At 34.7% G+C, this 22975-nt stretch overlaps 1 protein-coding gene and 1 pseudogene across 1 annotated transcript; one reads left to right on the forward strand and one right to left on the reverse strand.

The window, feature by feature from the left end:
• Positions 1 to 11228: 11228 nt before the first annotated feature.
• LOC104599630 (putative clathrin assembly protein At4g02650) lies at positions 11229 to 13657 on the reverse strand. Its single transcript, XM_010262236.3, has one exon. The coding sequence runs from the start codon at positions 13192 to 13194 to the stop codon at positions 11446 to 11448; it is 1749 nt and encodes a 582-aa protein (XP_010260538.1). The 5' UTR covers positions 13195 to 13657; the 3' UTR covers positions 11229 to 11445.
• Positions 13658 to 18451: 4794 nt separating this feature from the next.
• LOC104599631 (uncharacterized) lies at positions 18452 to 20279 on the forward strand (annotated as a pseudogene).
• The last annotated feature ends 2696 nt before the right edge of the window (positions 20280 to 22975 follow it).

The raw sequence follows: 22975 nt of genomic DNA on the forward strand, positions 1-22975 counted from the left end.
AATTGACCAGGGTCGAATGGTTCAATCACCTAGTTATAAAATGGAACTAAACAATTGACCAATTCCTAGGTCAAACAATTTGATTGCCCAAAATTTTTAACTTAGTCAACAAACTACAGACCTAAACGGTTGAACCACAAAATTATTTGATCTGATAAATGGTTTTAGGTCGCTTTTTATTTTAATCATATTTTATTTTTAAAAACACCATGAGTTGATCCATTCAGACCAAACAATCAAACCATTTACGTAGAAACCAATGACTAAAGTGGTTCCGTTTTGAGTTGGTTTTTAAAATCTTGCTTAATTGGCTTAATTTACTTATTAGACATATTAACTTTGTTTATTAAATATAATTAATTAACTTTTTTCTTTAATTAATTTAATTTACTTATTTAATTGTTAATTTACTTAATTATTTTAATTAGCATAATTTTTTAATTTACTTAACTAATAATTAAATATATTAAATACTTTAGGGTCATTTAATTGGACCTTGAAGTAATTTACTTAATTAACATTATTAATGTGGCCCATTTCAAACTTTAGCAGTGGGACATAACATTGTCTACAGATTTGCCAATGCCATTTCAAAGGTCATATGTTTTTGCTTAATTACAAATGACCTTTTGCCATACGATAGGGTTGATCATATGAATTTTTGAAAAATGAGTCTTATCACATCACATAAGATAGTCAATTCAGCTTAAACATGAATGGAATTGATCATTAGAATTTGTACATAGAAAGTCAAATTTGACATGACACGTAGATATGGCAATTTGTATTGATCAATTCAACTGGTTTCCACACCACCCTCCTCAGGTGGGGTTGATAATGATAATGCTTGGGAATGGGTTGGTTGAATCAAATTCATTCCAAACCCTAACCCTAGCTGTTCACATCCTAAGGGTTTTGATAGATTGTCCAACTGATCAATGTTGCATTCCTTGTCAGCTTGTAGCCCACTTTGCATTAAGGGAGTTTGGGGCTTTTATTTTGATATTATTCTGCAAAGTAATGATATTAACAGTTTGAAATTTCAATAGACTTGCTTGAAAATAGCTTTTATTTTGACCATGTGAAAAGGGAGTTTGGGGCTCAAACTTACCCATTTAATAGTGGACAGGAAGATGAATCATATGGAGCCATTTTGGGCTCCAAACCAAACTAGTCACATATGAAAGATTCCTTCATCCTTCAGCCTTATTCCCTGAATAACCAACCAGGTCATTATTATTAATACATTTTTGGATACTGAGGATATAGGTGGGTTGAATGTCGAACTCTCATGCGTGGATAATGGTAGATTACCAAATCATTATTGTTAACACTTCATTCTCATCTCATAAGCTAGAAATATTGCAAAGGTGGTTCAATCTTTGTTGACACTGAAGCATGACCTCGAGCACCCACAGCCACTATCCTTTTATAATGACAATATTGAGAGTCTTTATTAGTTTCATTTATTACACGATTGTAATGGATTCCTTTTCATGTCTTGTTGAATTGTAAATATTTGTATGTTATGCTGTGGGTTAGTGGTTTGGGTCAAATGTGTTAATTGATGATATGATAGTTAAATAATAAATCTTTAAAAAATTAAAAAGTACAAGTAATTAAAAGAATATATTTAAAATTATATATTAATTATGTCAAACAAAAATTAAGTATGATAAGTAAAAATTATTTATATGATATAAATGATATATAATTTAAAAAAAAAAATCTAAAAGTAAAGATATTTTCTTATCTAGATGGTGGGTTAATGATCCAAATTTTCAAAAAAACTCAATATGTCATAATTGAATAATAAATATCTAAAAAATATAGAACACAAACAATGAAAAGTATAAAATTCTGTCGCATTTGGGAACATTTGCAATTCTATATATTCATCATACGAATTAAAAATATTTGTCAAAATTAATAATAATAATAATAATAATAATAATAGTAATAATTGTTATTGTAATTTAAAATTTCCACATGCAATGCACATGCACATTTATTACAAGCATTTGAGTTTATTTTTAATCATATTCTTACTTTTGTTAGTTTTCATTTTTTTATCTTAATTATGTTATATCTAAAATTCAAGTAATTAATATGAAAAAAATGTCTCACATGCAATGCACGTGATTAATTAATATCTATACTACTTTAAAAAGTACGAATGGCCTCAAGAATATTTTTGGAATTTTCTAAGGACAATATTTACCCCTCTATATTTAAATTTAATGATAAAAAATGAGGGCAAATAGGGCAATTGATTCTTGATATTAAATGAGTTGAAAAGAGGTAATTTGAAGATATTCAATGCATTCAATCCTCTCTCATTAAATCCAAAATTTAAGTTATTAACTTGCATTCTTGTTCATTGAATCATATACTTAAGTCATTTTTATTTCTTCTCATCATTAAGTTCTATTAATTAAATTCATACTTAATAAATTAATAATTCTAATAACATAAAAAGCTTATACCTTTAAAATTACCTAGAAAAAATAGTGTTTTCATCACCATGATTAAATAATACAATAAAAAATAGATAAAATAACACTTTTAACATACATATTAAACAATAATAAGTACGTTAAATAAGAAATATTTTTATTAATGATGAAAATGAAATGTAAAATTTAAAACCAATTGGAAATAAAAATATTTTCCTATTTTTTCTCATTCAATCTTATATTTAAAATATATTTTTCTCATCATTAAATTCTTATAATTAAATCCACAATATTAATTTTAATAGCATAAAAATAAATATTTTGAAAAGTAATTTGAAAACAAAACCATTTTCTTCCCTCCCGGTGGTGGGCAAGCAATTTGACCATTTGGGGTCAAATGGATTAATAAATAATGCCATAATTAAATAATAAAAAATTAAAATAAGTAACTATGAAATGTAAGAGGTATTTTTATTAATGATGAAAATGGAAAGCCAATTTCAAAATCTACCTAGAATTTAAATGATGTCATAGTCAAATAATAAAATTTTTAATAATAGAAAATACAAAGAATCAGAAAAATAAAAAAAAAGATAAGAGAAACTTTTGGGCACATATCTAATGTTATATATTTATAAAAATAAAATATTGGGTACATCTCTAATATTGTACATTCATTATATTGAACAAAAATAAGTTTTATACATAATAAATAATTTTATCAATGATGGAAATGTAATACAAATTTTAATGTCAATCTAAAAGTCAAACAATTTTTATTTTTAGATGGTGGGTTAGTGGTTTGAGTAAAATGATACTATATACAAACAAAAATTAAGTGTGATAAGTATAAAATATTTTATATAATGTAAATGAATTATATAATTTAAAGGGAAAACTATAGTCAAAGTCAGTTGTACATTTAAAATTAGGTTGTAGGCTGGTCCAAAAACCAACTAAACTCTGAAAACTGACTCTACATTTCAAATTATAAAAACCCCTGCCATGTCATCAAAGGCTTATGTGTTGCCAACATGGGACTCTTATTCCATGTTGGACACAACATAAAACCTATATCGAAAATAGGTTTTCAATTTCTCTTCCACTCTCTTTGTCTTTGAATCTCCCTCCCTTCTCTCTCACTTTTACAATCATCTCTTGATCTCCCGCTCCCTCTGTCTCTTCCACTCTCTGTTTCAGTTTGTAGTCAAATCAAAACCTCTCTCTCTATTGTTCTCCCTTAATCTCTATCGTTTTCTAATTAGTGTAAATTTCATAGCCAAGAGTTTCTTGCGAATTTTACCAATTTGGTGTAATAACTTTTGAACCATACCAAGTTGGTCTCATGTTATTTAATACAATCTGATTAATACCATATAAGTGTGTAAGAAAATAAAAAAAAAATGAGAGAGGGAGAGGGAGAGAAACTAAGGGAGAATGACAGAAATTAAGGGAGAATGAGAGATCGATCGAGAAAGAGAATGAGAGAGATTGAGGGAGAACGATAGGTAAAGAGAGAGAGAATGAGAGAAATTGATATAGAGAACGTAAATACAAAAACCAAAAACCATTTTTACTTATTTTCAAATCACATAGTCGTTGAGTAGATAAAGATGACTATGAATGAAAGAGTGTGAGGGAGATTGAGAGAGAGAGAGAGAGAGACTAAAAACCCTTTTTTTTATTTTCCAATCACCCAACATTAAAGGACAATTTTAGTATAAGCTTTTTATTGTGTCCAATATGGATTAAGAGTCCCATGTTGGCAATAGCTACATAACCCTCTAATGACATGGCGAGGGTTTTTCTAACTTGAAATGTAGAGACCTTTGTTAGAGTTTTGTTGGTTTATAGACCAACTTGTAACCAAATATTAAATGTACAGCCGTCTCCAACTATAATTTTCTAATTTAAAACTAATCCAAAAGCAATGCTATTTCTTATCTAGATGGTGGGTCAATGATCTAACTTTTCAAAAAAATGCATGATGTCATAATTGAATAATAAATATTTAATTTTGTTTTTAATCATATTGTTACTTTTTTTAATTTTCAATTTCTATCTTAAATATGATATATCTAAAATTCAAGTAATTAATATGAAAAAAAATTTCTCACGTGCAACGCATGTGCTTAATTACTAGTACTTAATGGCCTCAAGAATATTTCTGGAATTTTTTGAGGATAAAATTTACCCCTCTATATTTAAATTTATTGATAAAAATGAGGGCAAATAGGGTAATTGGTTATTGATATTAAATGAGTTGAAAAAAGGTAATTTTAACATATTCAATGCATTCAAAATTCCCTCTTATTAAATCCAACATTTAAGTTATTAACTTGCATTCATGTTCATTGGATCATATATTTAAGACATTTTTGTTTCTTCTCGTGATTAAGTTCTATTAATAAAATCCATACTTAATAAATTAATAATTTTAATAACATAAAAGCTTCTATTTTTAAAATTTACCTAAAAAAATAGTGTTTTCATCTAGATGGTGGTAAGAAATTAAACCATTTTGGGTCAAATGGTTCAATTCATGTTGCCACGATTAAATAATGAAATTCAAAAATAGATAAAATGAAAAAAAATGGAAACATTTTTAACATACATATTAAACAATAATAGGTATGATTAATAAGAAATGTTTTTATTAATGATGAAAATGGAATGTTGTTGCCATGATTAAATAATAAAATTCAAAATTTTTGAGGACAAAATTTACACCTCTATGTTTAAATTTATTGATAAAAATGAGGGAAAATAGAGTAATTGGTTATTGATATTAAATGAGTTGAAAAGATGTAACTTTAAGATATTTAAAGCATTCAATTCCCTCTTATTAAACCCAACATTTAAGTTTTTAACTTGCATTCATGTTCATCAAATCATATATTTAAGCCTGTTTTGTTTCTTCTCATAATTAAGTTCTATTAATTAAATCCATACTTAATAAATTAATAAATTTAGTAGCATAAAAGCTTCTACTTTTAAAATCTACCTAGAAAAAATAGTGTTTTCATCTAGGTGGTTGTAAGAAATTAAACCATTTTGGGTCAAATGGATCAATTCATGTTGCCACAATTAAATAATAAAATTCAAAAATATATAAAATGAAAAAATTGGGAACATTTTTAACATATATATTAAATAATATTAAGTATGATAAATAATAAATGTTTTTATTAATGATGGAAATGGAATGTTGTTGCCACAAATGAATAATAAATGAAAAAAATTGATAAAATGAAAAAAATAGAAATTAAAAAAATTGGGAACATTTTTACAATACATATTAAACAATAATAAGTATGATAAATAAGAATTGTTTTTATTAATGATGGGAATTGAAAGTAAAATTTAAAACCAATTAGAAATAAAAATATTTTCTTATTCTCTTTCATTAAAACCTATATTTAAAATATATTTTTCTCATCGTTAATCTCTTGTAATTAAATCCATAATATTAATTTTAATAGTATAAAAATAAATATTTTGAAAATTAATTTGAAAACAAAACAATTTTCTTCCCTCCCGGTGGTGGGCAAGCAATTCGACTATTTAGGGTCAAATGGATTAATAAATAAATCCATAATTAAATAATAAAAAATAAAATAAATAAGTATGAAATGTAAGAAGTATTTTTATTAATTATGAAAATGGAATGGCAAATTTAAAATATACCTAAAAATGAAATGGTGCCATAGTCAAATAATGAAATTTGTAAAAATAGAAAATACAAAGAAACACAAAGAAAAAAGATAGAGAAAATTTTGGGCACATATCTAATGTTATATATTTATAAAAAATAAAATATTAGGTACACCTCTAATATTATTCATTCATTATATTGAACAAAAATAAGTATTATACATAAGAAGTAATTTTATCAATGATGGAAATGTAATACAAAATTTAATGTCAACCTAGAAATCAAACTATTTTTCTTTTTGGGTGGTGGGTTAGTGATTTGGGTCAAATGATATCATAGACAAACAAAAATTAAGTGTGATAAGTAAAAATATTTTATATAATGTAAATGAAATATATAATTTAAAGGGAAAATTATAGTTAAAGTCAGTTGTACATTTTAAATTAGGTTGCAGGTTAGTCCAGAAACTAATAGAACTTTGACAATCGACTCTACATTTCAAATTATAAAAACCCTGCCATGTCATCGAAGGCTGATGTGGCTATTGCCAATATTAGACTCTTAATCCATGTTGGACACAACAAAAAACTTATACCAAAAATAGGTTTTCAATTTCTCTCCCACTCCCTATGTCTCTTTATCTCCCTCTCTGTTTCAATCTGTAGCCAAATCAAAACATCTCTCTCTCTCCCTCCCTCTCTCTCTCTCTCTCTCAATCTATCATTCTCCCTTTGTCTTTCTCCCTCTCCCTCTTTTGTACTCTTTTTTATTTTTTTTACAAACTTATACAATATTAATAAGAACGTACAAAAGAACTAAAGGGACCAACCACTTGTATAATCAAGTTATAAATTTCTATGAAGTTTGTATAGATTTCATAGCCAAAAGTTCCTTGTGAATTTTTATCAAATTGGTGTAATGATTTTTGAATCATACCAAATTGGTCTCATGTTCTTGTATACAATCTGATTAATACCATATAAGTGTGTAAGAAAAAAAAAAAGAACAAGAGAGGGAGTGGGAGAGAAAGAGAATGAGAGAAAACAATAGGTAGAGAGAGAATAAGAGAAATTGATAGAAAGAACGTAAATATAGAAACCAAAAAACCATTTTTATTTATTTTCAAATCACATAGTCATTGAGCAGAGAGAAATGACTGTGAGAATCAGAGAGTGGGGGAGATTGAGAGAGAGATGGGAGGGAGGGAGAGAGTGTGAGATAAACTAAAAACCCTTCTTTTATTTTCCAATCACCCAACGTTAAAGAGAAATTTCGGTATAAGCTTTTTGTTGTGTCCAATATGGATTAAGTCCAATGTTGGCAATAGCCAATAAGCCTTCAATGACATGGCGTAGGTTTTTAAATGTACAACCAACTCTGACTTTAATTTTCCCTAATTTAAAACTAATTCGGAAGCAAAGCTAATTTATTATCTAGATGGTGAGTCAATGATCCACCTTTTCAAAGAAACCCATGATGTCGTAATTAAATATTAAATATTTAAAAAAGATAGAACACCAAAAACAAAAATGTACAGAATTTTGTCATAAACACTTGAGAACATTTCTAATATTATATATTCATCATATTAAATAAAAATGATTGCTAAAATAAAAGTTATTTTTATTTATGACAAAATGGAATATAAATAATAATAATAATAATGATGATGATGATGATAATAATAATAATAATAATAATAATAATAATAATAATAATAATAATAATAATAATAATAATAATAATAATAATAATAATAATAATAATAATAATTGTTATTTGCTACAAGCATTTAAGTTTTTTTAGTCATATTGTTACTTTTGTTTATTTTCAATTTCTATCTTAACTATGATATATCTAAAATTGAAGTAATTAATACGAAGAAAATTTCTCACAAGCAACGCATGTGCTTAATTACTACTTATTATTAAAAGTGTGAATGAGAGTGTGTAACTTTTGTTTAATTGACTATAATACATCAACTTTTGAATTTAGTCCCTCTCTAATTGTAAGGACAAAAATGCAATTTGAACCACCACTTTACATAAACTTTTGAATTTTGTCCCTCTCTAATTGTAAGGACAAAAATGCAATTTTAACCACCACTTTCCTCGTTCAAATCCCTCTCATTAACTCTTATATTCAATGTATTAACTCCCAGTAACATTCGTTGAATCCTATTCTTAACTACAATACCCATATTTTTTAATTACTACATTTTCTCCTCATTCAATTCCCTCTTTAGGGTATTAACTCTCATTCTCTCAATTAATCTTATATTAATTAATTATATTGAATAAAAATAAGTATGAAAAATCAAAATAATTTTTACAAATAAAAAAAAAATTGTACTATCATCAACATAAAAAATTGCCATGTGCAAAGCATGTGCATACTTACTAGTGATTATAAAAGTAGCTTATCTTTTCTGTCCATATGTGTAATCCCTTGTATATTTAATACAATAGGCAAAATGTATTAAACAAATAGATAGGAAAAACAAATGGAGCTTAGGCTCAGTTTGGAAGGAGTATGAATACAAATATGTACAGTGCAAAAACTTGTATTTTGCATTATTTTGTATATATTTGTATTGTACATATTTGCATTTGTACTCTTTCCAAACTGAGACTTAAGAAAAAGAATGTGATATTCCAAAACCCTACTTCTGTACAGCTAGTTGTAATAAATGAAGAAATAACAAATTAAAACGCACCAAATGCTTACTGAAGTAGAATAAATAAGAGTGCAAGTCAGGCAGGTTGGGCCAAGTCCCTAAGAATTGGGTTTCCTAGCTCGAAACAAAGGTCAAGCCCAAATTATCTTATCTGAGCCCAGTCTGGACTAAAATTTGATGTATTCGGTTGGGTTTGGGCCTAGGCCAAGTTTGAATTAGTCAATCAGCCCATACTAAAAATTGATATACATATTTGCATACAAATATGTACTATATATATATATATATGGGCTGGCCTAAGAGTTAGGCCAAAGCCCAATCTTAAAAATTAAAAAGCCCAGGCCAGCCTAGCCTGTTTTTAATTGGTAACAGAATCGGTTCAGGCTTGGGTTGGGTCCGCCCAAATTTGCACCCTAGAATAAATAGTTCTCATTATCGAAAATAAAATAATTATTAGGTGTTCCAGGTTGGTTGGTGTATCCTCTGAATCTGGCCTTTTAATTTTAAAAATTCTTATTAGTAGCTCGGAGTCGCATCTGCCTCTTAACACACTCAGAGGTATTTTAGCCATTGAGAAGATAGAAAGGCTAAATTTTGCAAAGTTTGACCATTCAAAATCTAGATTACACATTTATTTTTTCTTATATATCATAGTTCAGTTTTACCAAACGCCACCCAGCCTATATATTTTAACATATTATTCATTTTGTAAGCCCATACAAGGAAACTGAAGTTTTAACTCTTTGAAACGTTTCTTTGGATCATCTCTCATATAGTTACCACTATGCCCCTTGTGGATTGTATGAAATTGCTTTTATAGGTCAAAATTGCATCAACTACACAGTGTTGATACTTCTGGTTTTTCTCACATATGCTATACTTGCAAAAGAAACGTAAAATAAAAAGAAAAGTAATGCCAGACAAAAAAGCTAGGTAATTTGTCTTAACCTTTGGAGCTAGAGTAGCTCACCCTGTTTTTTTCCTTGAAATGATATATTGATACAAATTTGTACCCATAATAGGGGTGCAAATAGATGCCAAAAATGGGTGCAAATGGGGTATCCGATTTAAGGAATTTGCACTGTATCAGGCCACACCCTCTCAAATTTTAGCTAATGTTAAACTTAAGCCTTAACAAGCTGCATCCTTTCTTTTTAAGCCTAACAAGTTGCATCCCTAATCCATCCGTAAATATTTTTACTCTCTCTAAAGGCAGCTACCATGCCTCATGCACATGTATACGTAAAAAGTTAAAAAAACCGATCCAAAATTGGAACTTCTTTAGCCATCAATTTCTGGGTCAAATAGATAAATGATTAAACCACCCGGGTTAAAGTAATAAAGATAAAAAAATAAAATAAAAATAAAAGTCATAAGAAAGAATAAAAGAGAAACAATCGATTAAGCTTGAGGACTATGAGAGTTTCCTTGATTAATTTGAGAACCCCATTACCACGATTTCACCATCAAACAACTCAACCAGGTCTGTTATGATTTCTATAAAGTTGTTGAAGGAAAAGGAGCTCCTATGGATATAAAATGAAGTTCTGCAACTTCTAGGACAACTGTCTGAACAATAAAATATCCCATAGAGTAGAAAAGAGTAAGAAGAACAAAGATGAATAAAGGTCTCTGATACTGGTTATGCAGATTAACACATTTGATAATTGGGAACTACGATAGGCCAGATACCATGCATCAAATGGTTAATCCAAGTTCATCTTGCATCGGTTTCGGTTATTATAGGTCTTTTTGTCGGTCTATCCCTGAAAGACAACGAGTAATCGTGAATGACTGAGGGGGAGAGAGGACTAAAAGGCATGATCAGAGGATTTGGATATTGTATCGTGTAGTTGGATGATCCAATATTCGGCTCTGATGGATGCTAGTCAAGCCAAATTGAACTTTGGCATGTCTTATCTCAGTTTGACTAAGAGTTTGACTAAATACTTGATGAGTTTCAGTTCGACTCAAAAGTTTTAAAATGAATATCAACTATGATATAGAAAAGATATAATATCTGAAAAATTTTTGATTAAATGTGTTATTTATCAAAATTCATAAATATTCTTATATTTTATATTTTTATAATATATAATATATTTCATATTTTATAATATTATAATATATATATATATATATTAATTGAACAAACTTACAAACTTTTCAACTAAATTTTTTATTAATCCAGCTCGAGTTCGAATAATTAATCGAACTTGTTCCGAACTTTAAATCGACCCGAACTCGAATCAAACCTGGCCAGAATGTTGATGCGACGACCCAGAAGCTGAGGAAACATGGATGATGAAAAGAGGGTGAGACGGGAGACCCAAGAGAACAAAGGCTTTTATTGAAGGGCATTTTGGTCTAGAAAAAACCAGAACATCTCTCCCATTCACTGTCACTGTTTTGGTTATTGTTTTCAAAATATACATCCGAATTTGCCATTTGTTAAAACTTTATTAAATGTATATGTTTTTCTTAAAATACAAGGTAAAGATTACAGAAATTCCGTACATTCCTCCCTCCTAAAAGGCTTGACCACCAATACTTTTCTGTTATGTCAAACATGTCCTTCCCACATTTATCAAATTCCCTTCCCCCTATCTCGTCCTTTCTCAAAACACGTTAGTGTCCTATATAAACAGCCAAAGCCCTTATAACCTGGGGGTGCAACCCCCTACGTTGTAAGGGCTAACCTGTAAATTCGTCCCTGGAACGTGCCCTTGCATTCCATCTTTTGCATACTGTTGCCACATTAGCTGCTCCTCCACCAGTAGCTTCTGCTTCTTTTCCATCTCCGACATCTGCACATAAGAAGGTGGCAACACCGAGAGAGAAGCTGCAAACGGGTCCCCACCAGATGTGGTGGCTGTAGCATCATCCCCAGAAGCCGGAGGTGCCGGCAATGCCAACATTGCCGGCATTCCAACTGAGCCAAACGCCACACTGCTTGCACTCCCGGTGGCTCCATAGTGACTCATGGTCGCGTTCGAGGCCGCTTGCTGTTGATACATTCCATCAAGCATCAACATGTTGAAACCACCCCCAAGCTCCATCTTCTGGTTCGATAGATGGCTTGCTGATTCAACTAACGCCGTCTCCCAGTCCGTCGAATCGTCTGAATTGAATGCTTCCCATGGAGTGGCTGCCGCAGGCTCTGAGGATGCTGATGCACAACCGCCATCAAACAAGGCTAGAGCCAATTTGTCTGCTTGATCTTCGACTGTAACAGACTCGTCAAATAAATTCAACAAATCTACTTCTTGTTGTTCGTTGCTCTCCTGCACTACCTCCAATTCCTTCACTTCTTCAACTATGTCTTCAGAGGATTCCTCTGGTGGCGGCAGAGCTTTAGTCGTCGTCATGTCTTCTACAACTTCTTCGTCTTCTTCTGTTTGTTCTTCCACTATTACCGTCTGTATCTCCTGGTTCCTGATTTTCCTGCTCTGGCTAATGATGGACTTGTCACGAATTAATTCGTCCATGAATTGGAGCTTCTTCGAGGTTATTTTTTCAACTTCTGGGTACTCCGACGAACGAGCAACCCCAACCGACTTACACCAACTGAAGAATTTATCGAGCTCCTCGAACTGTTTTGATAGCCGGGTGAAGATCTCATGCACCTTCACGCAGTTCGGGACCTCAAACTCCATAAACCGATCTACCAAGATGGCCACTACCTCTGCTATGTCGTAGTATATCTGGAAGCTCTCTTTTACAACTGGGTACAGAGCGACGATCACTATCCGGTTGGTCCTGGCCTCGCCTGTTGGCCGACATGCCAGAAAACGCTCGAGGAACTGTTGCAGGTGTTGAATCCTGTTAAAGATGCGCTCCGTCTTCATCTCACGGACCGGAGTGGAGCGCAGGGACGTAGGTGCCTTGGGCTCTTCGCCGGCGACTTCTTTTCTAGCTGCCTTACTCCGGCTGCGCTTACCCTGCATTCGAAACTCGATCCGCTGATCAAGGTACAGCGCATAGGTTCGCACAAAGGCGGAGTAGTCCCAGGAGTTGGAGTGGCAGCCATCCCGGAAGTCCGACAAGTTGAGAAGCCTGGTGCCCCGACGGGTGGCGAAGAAGATCTCTTTCTCGTAGGCGGAGTCGCCCTCCAAGAGGAGCCTATGTATCAAGATGAGTGTCTTGAGCGCCACCGTCCAGTTCTTAGTCTTGTTGAGACGTTTCGAGAGCATGTTAATGCAGGCGCTAACGTAAGCTCTGGAGTAGCTAGTAAGGTTGATGACCTCTCTGATGTGCTTCTCCTCGGCCGGCTGCTCATCGTGCCGTGTGGCCTTCACGATCGCGACGTCGAGGTCGGACAGGGCGTTGCTGTTGACCTTGGCTAGGCTGATGCTGGTCTTGTCCTTGACCGCGCCAAGGGCTTTTCGGATTTTGCTTGGAGCCATGATCTTGGGGTGCAAGGAATCGAGCAAGCACCCCGATCGGGTCTGAATAAAACTTTGGGGCTTGTAATTTGTATTATTCCAAATGAGAAGGGCAAAATGGTTTACCTGCTGCTGCTAAGGTATCAGTGGAACAGATTTGGAAGGATGGTGGTGCAGAGATTTGATCTTACAGAGGGGAATTCTTCTTTGTAGCAGGCCTTATTCACCTTAAATTCTGTCCCTCGACGTAAACAACAGAAATATTCCTCAATAGAGAAGAGTTCTGTAATTGGTATAATGGGTTGAAGAAGGATTGAAGAAAGGAAAAGGGAAGTGAAAAAGAAATAGGAAAAAACAAAAGGAGAGAAGAAAGATAGCTTTGACTTCAGCTCTCTCTTCTCTTCTCTCCCCCCCTTCTCGAATGCCCTTCCTTCTCACCTCCCTCTTCTCTTTTTGTTCTTCTCTCCGTTTCTTCAAAATCCAGAGGAATGCCACATTTGAGTTTACCATACAACACCCATGAACTCCGCAACAAAATTCGGGTTTCGAGTGGACCCCATCTGGGCCAGGTGTCGAATTAAAGTTGACTGATATCTTGGGTTTGTAGTTTACCTGTTGTGGACCAATGTTCGACACGTCATCAGCCTTTGACAGTTTCCCATGTCAAAGACTCCATGAATGGGTGGGTAATATATATATTTGTAAACTCAACGAAATCTGTGGATAAGGCCACAAGCTTATGGGGCTTCAGCTGAACCGCAAGGACCGGAGATGCAATAACGCCACCAAGAATGTGGCACAATAGGCACCGTTCAAGGCTTCAAATTATTAAATCATAGCATATGGTATGAGTTATGTCAGAGTCACCCAAACACTATAAATACCAGGATAAGACATATGTCCATGTATTCGATGATTAATATCATGTTTTTAAAAATCGATTCAGAAATGGTTCTTGTGTCAAATGATCTGACAGTCCGATTTGAATCCCTGTTCAAACGGTTTTTGAATTTAAAATCGGACCCGACGCTATGAACGTTCCTGGATCAGACAGTTGGACCATTTGGTCCGCTCTGGTTTTCAAAATCATGGCGAAAAAAAGGTGCAAATGGAGTATCCAATTTAACAAATTTCTGCATCATTGAGACAATTTTAATCGACGAGTATTACACCTTTTGAATAATACAAAGTTTCATCTACCACGCATATTCATACTTGAGGAGGTATGTTTGGTTTCACTATGTTTTTTTTTTTCAAAAAACGGCAGTGTTTTTTTAATTTTTGAGAAAACATTTATTTATGGTGTTGTTTGATTCTCCATTGCCGTTTTTTGAGAAAAGGGTGCAATGTAGGCATAAGGATGTAAACGGATTGGATCGGATTCGAATCAAGGTATATCCAAATTCGAACTGACATGTTTAATTGTAGATCCATATTCGGTCTGATCTGATCCGAAGATTCGATCAGATTTAATAGGCATGGACTTGAATTCAAATCCGATTGGGAAAACGGATATTTGGATCTGATCCAATCCGATTTATTTTCTATAAAAATTAATAAATCATTAAAAAAAATAAAATATACACCAATTTAAATAGAGAAAAGGAAAAATGCAAGTACTTTTTAATTATTTTCATCATATATATATACATTTTTTATAAAAAAATAAATAATATAACAAATTTACAAAAATACAATATAAATAAACAAATAACATATATAAATAAATATATAGTGTATATATCAGATTGGATATGGTGGTCCAAATCCGATCCAATTTGTGATTGGATCCTATTATCTAATCCGATCCAAAGATCCCGCTGATCCAAATTCAACCATGATCTGATTCATTTACACCCCCTATGGAGACACCACATCAACCACCATACGAGAAAAACATTTTGAGAAAAAGGAAAAAGTTAAGGGCAAATTTCTTAAACTATCACTATTGTTTAGCTAATTGACAAACTGTACCCTTATTATAATTTTTGTCTTACACCCCACCCCTATTATTTCAACAATTGACTAACTCTACCCTTATCCTTAACCCATTAATATTCCGTCAAATTCCATATATATCTAATATCATGTGACGATTAAAATTTTTTAAAACCCAATATTTCCCTCGTCATCTTCCTCGCAAGAACACCAGCACCCCCCCCTCCTCCGATCTCTCTCTTCCCTCTATCTTCCTCTTTCTTCTGTTTATCCTCTTCTTATATGAAACAAGATATGATCTAAACAGACAGTCGACCACAAAGAGCATTGGAGAAGAACATAGGCTGGATTTCTCACTCTTCCCTTCAACACTTGGAACAGAGCTAAAGTCAGTGGCTCCATCAGAACCCTGGCTTGAAATCAGCAAGATTGTCGCACCGAACAAGCAAGGATCTTACCTCCCCTGTTTCAATCTGAGAGCAACAACAATGGACGGTTCTCTCTCTCTCTCTCTCTTCTTCCCGCTCTTCTTCTTCGCCTTCACGATCTCACCCTGAGAGGTTCTTCTTCGTCTTCACCCCATTGATCTCACCTCTGAGAGCACATCTGTGACAACGACTTCCATTTACCAAGACCAATCTCCACCGCTCCAAGACCGCCCCCACCATGGCCGCCATTAACGACCTCGAGCACAAGTCGGTCCGCAAACCCAATTCGCTTCTACTTCGATTGACCACCAAGCATTTATTCCATAACTACCCTAGGTAAGAGAGAGAGGGATAGAGGGAGGTAAGAGAGAAGAGACCAGAGGGAGAGAATCCATCACCGCATTGCCGCTGCTCCCCCTATCAAGAGGAAGGGGGAGATGAACAGTGGTGGGGTAGTGCTCTGAATAGTCGTATTATGACGGAGTGGTGGGGCAGTTCTCGATTTGACTTGCAGCGATTTACATTCCCATGAGTCACCCCCGACGACTCGCAGATGATTACCCTTGCGCCCGGTAGTCGTCGAAGTCGATGACTATTGTCTGAAGCAGTGAACACGGTTGATTTACAGGGTTTCAAAATCACTTGTGAAACCCAAATTGAAGAATCCTCCCATCAGTCGATTTACATTCTCACATCAATTGAGATCGTGTTGTAGGGTTTCACCTTTGAGCTCTACATTTTCCTAGACGCAGGGATTTGGATGTCACTGCAAAATCGGAGCTTCATGCAAGGGCAAAATGGACATTTTAGTCCTTCTGTCAATTTTTTAAGGATAATGGTAATTTTAGAAACAGTGAGGGTATACTTAGCCAACAGTCAACCACTAGGGTATGCTTAGTCAATTAGCTAAACAATAAGGGTAGTTTAATAAATTTGCACAAAAGTTAAAAATGACATTTTCTGAGATGGACCCTTTTTTTGTTTTGCCAATTTGTGAGAAATCAGTTTATGGGAAGAGTTTTGACCAATCAAAACCCACCAATGAATTTTGATAAGACCTGATTAGCTGCCATGTTTATAATTCCAGTTGACTAGTTAGAATGACTAGTTAGAAGTTTTTTAGATATGGGATCTTTTCCCAAATCATAGTGGAACCTTTTTTTTTTTTTTTTAATCTGATGTGGCTCCAACATGGTGCTATTTTCTCACATAATGGAGTTCACATTGCCTGCATTGTGATTGCAAGAAAAAATAAATCTGCAACCGCCAATAAAAATCCACATCACTTAGGCCCCATTTTCATTTCGGTAAGTTATTTACACAGATAAATTCACTTACTCAGGTAAGTGTTTTCCAAGAAAAATTTACCGGGTAAGTGCATTTACTCATGTTCTTTTATTTCCCATGTAAATAAGGCAATGACCATTTTAACCATAAAACTCAATTACTAAAAGGAGCATTTTTGTCCCATTCAAGTGTTGGCAACTTTTCCCCAGTGGAAAAGTTATTTACCCACCTAGGAGATGGGTACCACTTACCTAGGTAAGTAATACCCAGAAAATAAATTTTCCTTGGTCCCTACATAAATCTAAAAGAAGAACATAGGTTTTTTGGTAAATGGGAATCAAAATCCCATTAACCAACTTTCCCCCCTCTCAAAATCTAAAAAACTAATGCCCCCTTAATGTAATAGAGCAGTGGAAAGGTAATACTTAGGGCATGTTCTTTTTTCAAAAACACATTTACCTGGGTAAATGCACTTACCCAGGTAAGTGTTTCCTCGGTAAGTGCATTTGCCCATGTTCTTTTTTTGTTTGATTTATCCAGGTAAATGAAATCTCTTATTTTTCCATGTTCTTTTGTAACACCCATTTTCCTGAGAAAATTGCTATTTTTTTCATCTCTTTCCAATTTTACCCCTTGGCCCAAATCCATGTTTTTTGTACACTTTGTCTCATTAACACAACCTGTCCAAATAATAGGTTGAATAACCTGTTCAACTATAATCTGTCCAAGTAACAAGTTCAATAACTTGTTTAACTATAACCTATCCAAACAATAACTCGTTCAATAACCTAAAACAAGAAATATCAATAAAACTGAAGAAAGATTTTCTTTGTTATACTGAATCAATTGACTGAGAAATATGTCATATACATTCTTTTTTATTTATGGTCTCATATAAAATACTTGTCAATACATAGATTTCAGGGTTTATTTTTTTCTTTGTTTCTTCTTTCTTCTTCTTCTTCTTCTTCTTCTCTCAGAAGAGAATCTCCTCTTGCGTTGGTATATATATGGTAGACCCCCACCAAGTTAACCATTTAGAACCTAGACCTGTTTAAGAACCTTCAGGGCCTCATGATTTTGGCATTCTGAAGTAGGTTCCTTGGTGGGTTGGCTCTGATTGGAATTCTCACTTTCTGTTGGTGATGTGGACGCGCTTATTGGGAAGAAGTATAGCCGCCGACAGCAGCAGTAATTGGGTGTTCTCAGTTCTCATCTTATCTAATTCTAGCTAGATACAATTCTATCTTATCTATTCAGTGTTCTTATCTTAGCTTATCTGTTTTCAGTAGTAGGATCAGTAGGGAGTCCTATCTATTCAGTGTTCTTATCTTATCTGTTCAATAGTATAGATTAATAGGGAGTCTTCCTAAAAGCAGGACTCTTATCTCTTGTAATCTCCTATTTAAGGAGCTGATAATACTCAATAAAGGCATGGAAATTCTCAGTCAAGACAGAGTAGAGGAGAGTTGGTGATCTCTTGAACAAATCACCATTAAGGCACCAAGATAGGTTCCTCAAGAAAAGGGAGGAACAAGGGAAAACAGGTGGTTTTCCCCGTGGACCGACCCGTGACGAGATCCTACTCACGGGCCCATAACAATTTGGTATTAGAGCAAGGCGTCATGGGTGACCTTGAGCAGTTGACGACTAGGGTTCATGAATTGGAGCTCAAGATCGTGGAAAACAGCACGGAGGTGTGCGAGATCAAGGACAACGTCCGAGAATTAAGGCGCTTGATGGAGTTGTACTTTTCCAGTATGGAAAGGAACCCAGAAGGGGCTGCAACCACAACCAGTCGCCGACCAGACAAGGCAGAATCGTCCGGCGAGCAACAGGTCGTTGCCCACCCAGAATGTCCTGATTAAGCAGGAATCTGATGTCGTCGAGGATTCCATCGATGAGAGTTCAAAGAAGAATAAGAGCAACTACTCCAAGGTCGTCATTGCTGACCTAAACATCAACCCTCCCGAAAGCAATGGCGATGACTGTGCCTCCATCGCTCCTCTTGATTCCACCAGGAGCATTAAGGAAGAAAATTGTGGAGAGAAAAGTACCTCAGTATGTAAAGATATTGTGGTTGATGCCATAGAAGGAGAAGCTAAACGGTTAAATAAACTGGGGAAGTGTCGTTCAAGAATTAACAAGGGCAAATGTTCTCTTGAATGTGGGCCTAATATGGATGCCGATCAACACTGTCAAGGGGCTCCAGCATCCCGTGAGGAAAAAGTCAGCAGCCTTAAAACTGGTTTGGTTCATGTTGCAAGGAAGATGCCCAATAATGCCCATGCACATTTTATACTTGGCCTAATGTACCAGAGGTTGGGTCAGCCACAGAAGGCAATGCCAGCATATGAAAAGGCAACAAAAATATTACTTCAGAGTGAGGAAGAGATTGACAGGCCTGAGTTACTTTCTTTGGTTCAAATTCATCATGCATAGTGCCTCCTGCTAGGAAGTACAATTGATCATTATGCCAATAAAGAACTCACGCATGAAAAACTTGGAGAAATTATTTCTAAGTTGAAGGAGTCAGTGCAATAAGAGACTAGACAAGCATCGGTCTGGAATAAACTTGATTTATTACTTATTAGAACCGATCGTCTACAGAGTGCTATATCGGTTTTATCCTCTTTGTTGACTATTGCTCCTGACCACTTGGACTCCTTTGCAAATCTTGGGATTGCTTATCTTCAAAGTGGTAGCTTGGAGCTGTCAATGAAATGTTTTCAAGATTTGATTCTAAAAGATCAAAACCATCCTACGGCCCTAATCAATTACGCATCTCTTCTTTTGTGTAAATATGGTTCAGTTGTTGCAGGTGCAGAGGCAAGTGCTGGTGAAGGAACTTGTATGTCTCATGTTGCGGCTGCAAATGTTGCAAAAGAGTGTTTGTTAGCTGCAGTCAGATCAGATCCTAGGGCTGCACATATCTAGGTGAATCTTGCTAATGCATACTATTTGGCTGGTGATCATAAAAGTGTTGGAAAGTGCCTGGAGAAGGCAGCAAAACTGAAGCCTAATTGCATGTCAACTCGATATGTTGTTGCGCTCCATCGTATCAAGGATACAAAAAGGTCTCAATATCCCACTGAACAACTTTCATGGGCTGCAAATGAAATGGTTTTAATACTCAGAGAAGGGGACTCTGCAACAATTGAGCTTCGGATAGCATGGGCAGGACTTGCCATGGTTCACAAGGCTCAGTATGAAATTGCAGCAACGTTTGAAACTGGACATAATGATTTGACGAAAGTGGAAGAGCGAGCTCTGTACACACTAAAGCAGGCAATAGAAGAGGATCCAAATGATGCAGTTTAGTGGCACCAACTTGGCCTTCACAATCTTTGTACTCTACGGTTCAAGACATCTCAGAAGTACCTTAAGGCTGCAGTTGCCCGCGGCAAAGAATGCAGCTACACATAGTCAAATCTTGGTATCTCACTGCATTAACTAGTTTGAAACCTACCAAGTTCGCTAGTTTGACCGCTGCATTAACTAGTGGTTGGATCCTTGCTGCAATTGAAAACTATAACCACATTCTTCATCAAGCTTCTACATTGGTGATTATTATGCATGGTGTTGATCCAATTTTAGTTTATTGTTTAGATTTCCTAAATGAAGGCAATTGAAGACTATGGCCACATTCTTCAACAAGCTTCTACAGCTGGTGCTGATCCAACATGGTGATGTATTGGTAGAACTATGTTCAACATATGAGATGGTGCTCTAGGAAGTCCATGCAATTGCATAGGGGGATTATTATGCATGCCATTTACAAATGATGGGGAGTTTGGCCACATTATGTTTGCTGGAAGATGAGGCTGATATGATTTGAAGAAATTCCACATATGAACAAAAAAACTGTGAAACACAAGAGACATTAGTTGCAATGCAAGTAATAGAGGAAACAAGCATATAATAAAAAGGAATGCAAACCTTTGATCCCACTCCATCAGAAGCCCAATACCAACATAAAGCCAGCAAAGCTGCATGATTATTCTTTACCTGTGGAAAAGAATTTACTTTTTACTTCATTTGTACTGCAATCAAACAAAATATGCTAAAATTTGAAACAAAAATAGGTTAGAATTTACACTCAAATTATTTGCACTGCCATGGTTTTACATCAGTGCAAATTTATTTGCATTGCAACCAAACACAGCCTTATAGGAATAGAAATCACATTATAGCCATAAAGAAAGAAAGAAAGAAAGAAAATCTACTTCTTGTTATTGATAAAAAAATCTAGTTCTTGCTGAATCATCACATATATAAATGGTTCAAACAGTAAAGAACATATGCTCCCTTGAGATATGCAAAGGGGATGGAATATAAGTTAAATGGGTTGAGTTTCCAAATTATGCTCTGTGCTTGGACTAAGATGGAGAGTTGAGCAATATTGAACTTGGCCTTGACACGCTACCGGTTCAACTTGGCCATGCAATCAAGTTGATATGAAAATATAATAGAACCCAAAAACCACCCAGTCTGACTCTAGCTCTAACCCTAAATTGCACAAATTATCTGGAACAGTTGTAATACAAGGAAAAGTATTTTCCCTTTATATTTCAACCTGTTCAGGTGACACTTCACTGCTTTTGTGTAGGATTAGAACCCGATCAAACAAGGTTGGACCAAATCAGTTACGCTTCCAGTTCACTGATGGATCATGTTCTTTAAAATGTTGATATTTCAGTGTTTCTACTTGTATGATTATGACATAACTCATCCCCTACTTAAAGACCTCAGACGCATCCAATAGCATTAGGGTGTAGAGATTAACAGCTGTTCTCAAAATAATATGCACAAAGTTGAAGGAATCCAGTTCTTGACTTTTTTTCCTCCAAAAGTAACTTTAGGGAATATTTTTTGATGTTTGTTTGAAAAAAGAATTACTACATTGGATTTTATCTTTTAACATGTTCTTACCTTTTCTTGCTAGTAATTGTAAATGTATTGCATTAATGCCAGAATATGCAACTGGGAGCTGTTAGACAGTTTTGTATGCCCTTAGCTTCAATCCGATTTGATGTACTTTTGACGTTTAGTGTAAATAAATAAAGTGCATGTTTGATTCATGTTGTTTGGTATAATTCTGTGTAAAACCCTAAAACTAGACACTTATAGAGACTCGTATTAGTTTTAAATGTTCACAGCCATTGGATAAGTCTGGGGAGATTTATCCTTCCAAGGCTGATACTGGTGTGCCACCAAGTGTTGGGATGGCTTGTCTCGGCCACCAGGGTAAGACCCAAGGCACATGCAGTATGGGATTACTCGAATCCTTGAACCGGACCACATTTTCAGTATTGCCCTGGACCTTGGAAACAGATGGGCAAAACTGAAAAGTTACACCTGACCGCTAGACTCGATTATGATACTTCACTGGGTGTCGGATCAGGCTGTCTTTGATATGCCAATCAGTGAGATCCTTGGCGGGGATCAAAACCTGGGTATGTTGGGACAGTCTGAGAATTCATCGGAGTGGGCGAACATAGTGACCGGATCAGCCCCTTTGTCGAACAAGGGTAATGATCGGGAAAGGCACTCTCTCTGATGGAAACCAAACTGCCGGCAGTTGATTTCAATCGTTGGAATTTTGTTTTGCAAAATTAATATATATATATATATATATATATATATATATATATACATATGTATATGTACGGTTTCAAAATGTTTGCAAATGGGTTTAATTCCCGAGATCCATGTGAGTGGAGAGTGCGGCACTGTTCCTTGCAGCCGAGGGAGAGGTACTCTCTTGTCGAGTAGTGCTTGATCATTAAGGGCTGAGAGGTTGAGTGTAAGACCATTTAGGATAATACCAGATGGACTAATCTTGCACCTGCCCACAGTCCCTGAGTTTTTTTAAGATGGCTTGGCCCAAGGACCACTTAATGTAAGTGTTGGGCCCATAGGATCCATGTGATGGGCTCAGGGGTTTATTGAGTTTTTTAGTGAATTTGGTTGGGCTTTGTGACAAAGGCTGGGCCGAACCCATATGGCTGGTGTGTAGATCAATGCTTGGGTTCCACGCCATACAAAGAAGCCCAACTGGGCAGTAGATTGGAAACTAGTTAAGCATTGAACACTTAATGGGCCAAAAGCCCATTTCGAGCTGGGCTGATATGATTACCCATTTATGG

This window comes from Nelumbo nucifera, chromosome 1 (genome assembly GCF_055504915.1).
Source record: "Nelumbo nucifera cultivar China Antique chromosome 1, China Antique-T2T, whole genome shotgun sequence".
NCBI classification, from domain to species: Eukaryota; Viridiplantae; Streptophyta; class Magnoliopsida; order Proteales; family Nelumbonaceae; genus Nelumbo; species Nelumbo nucifera.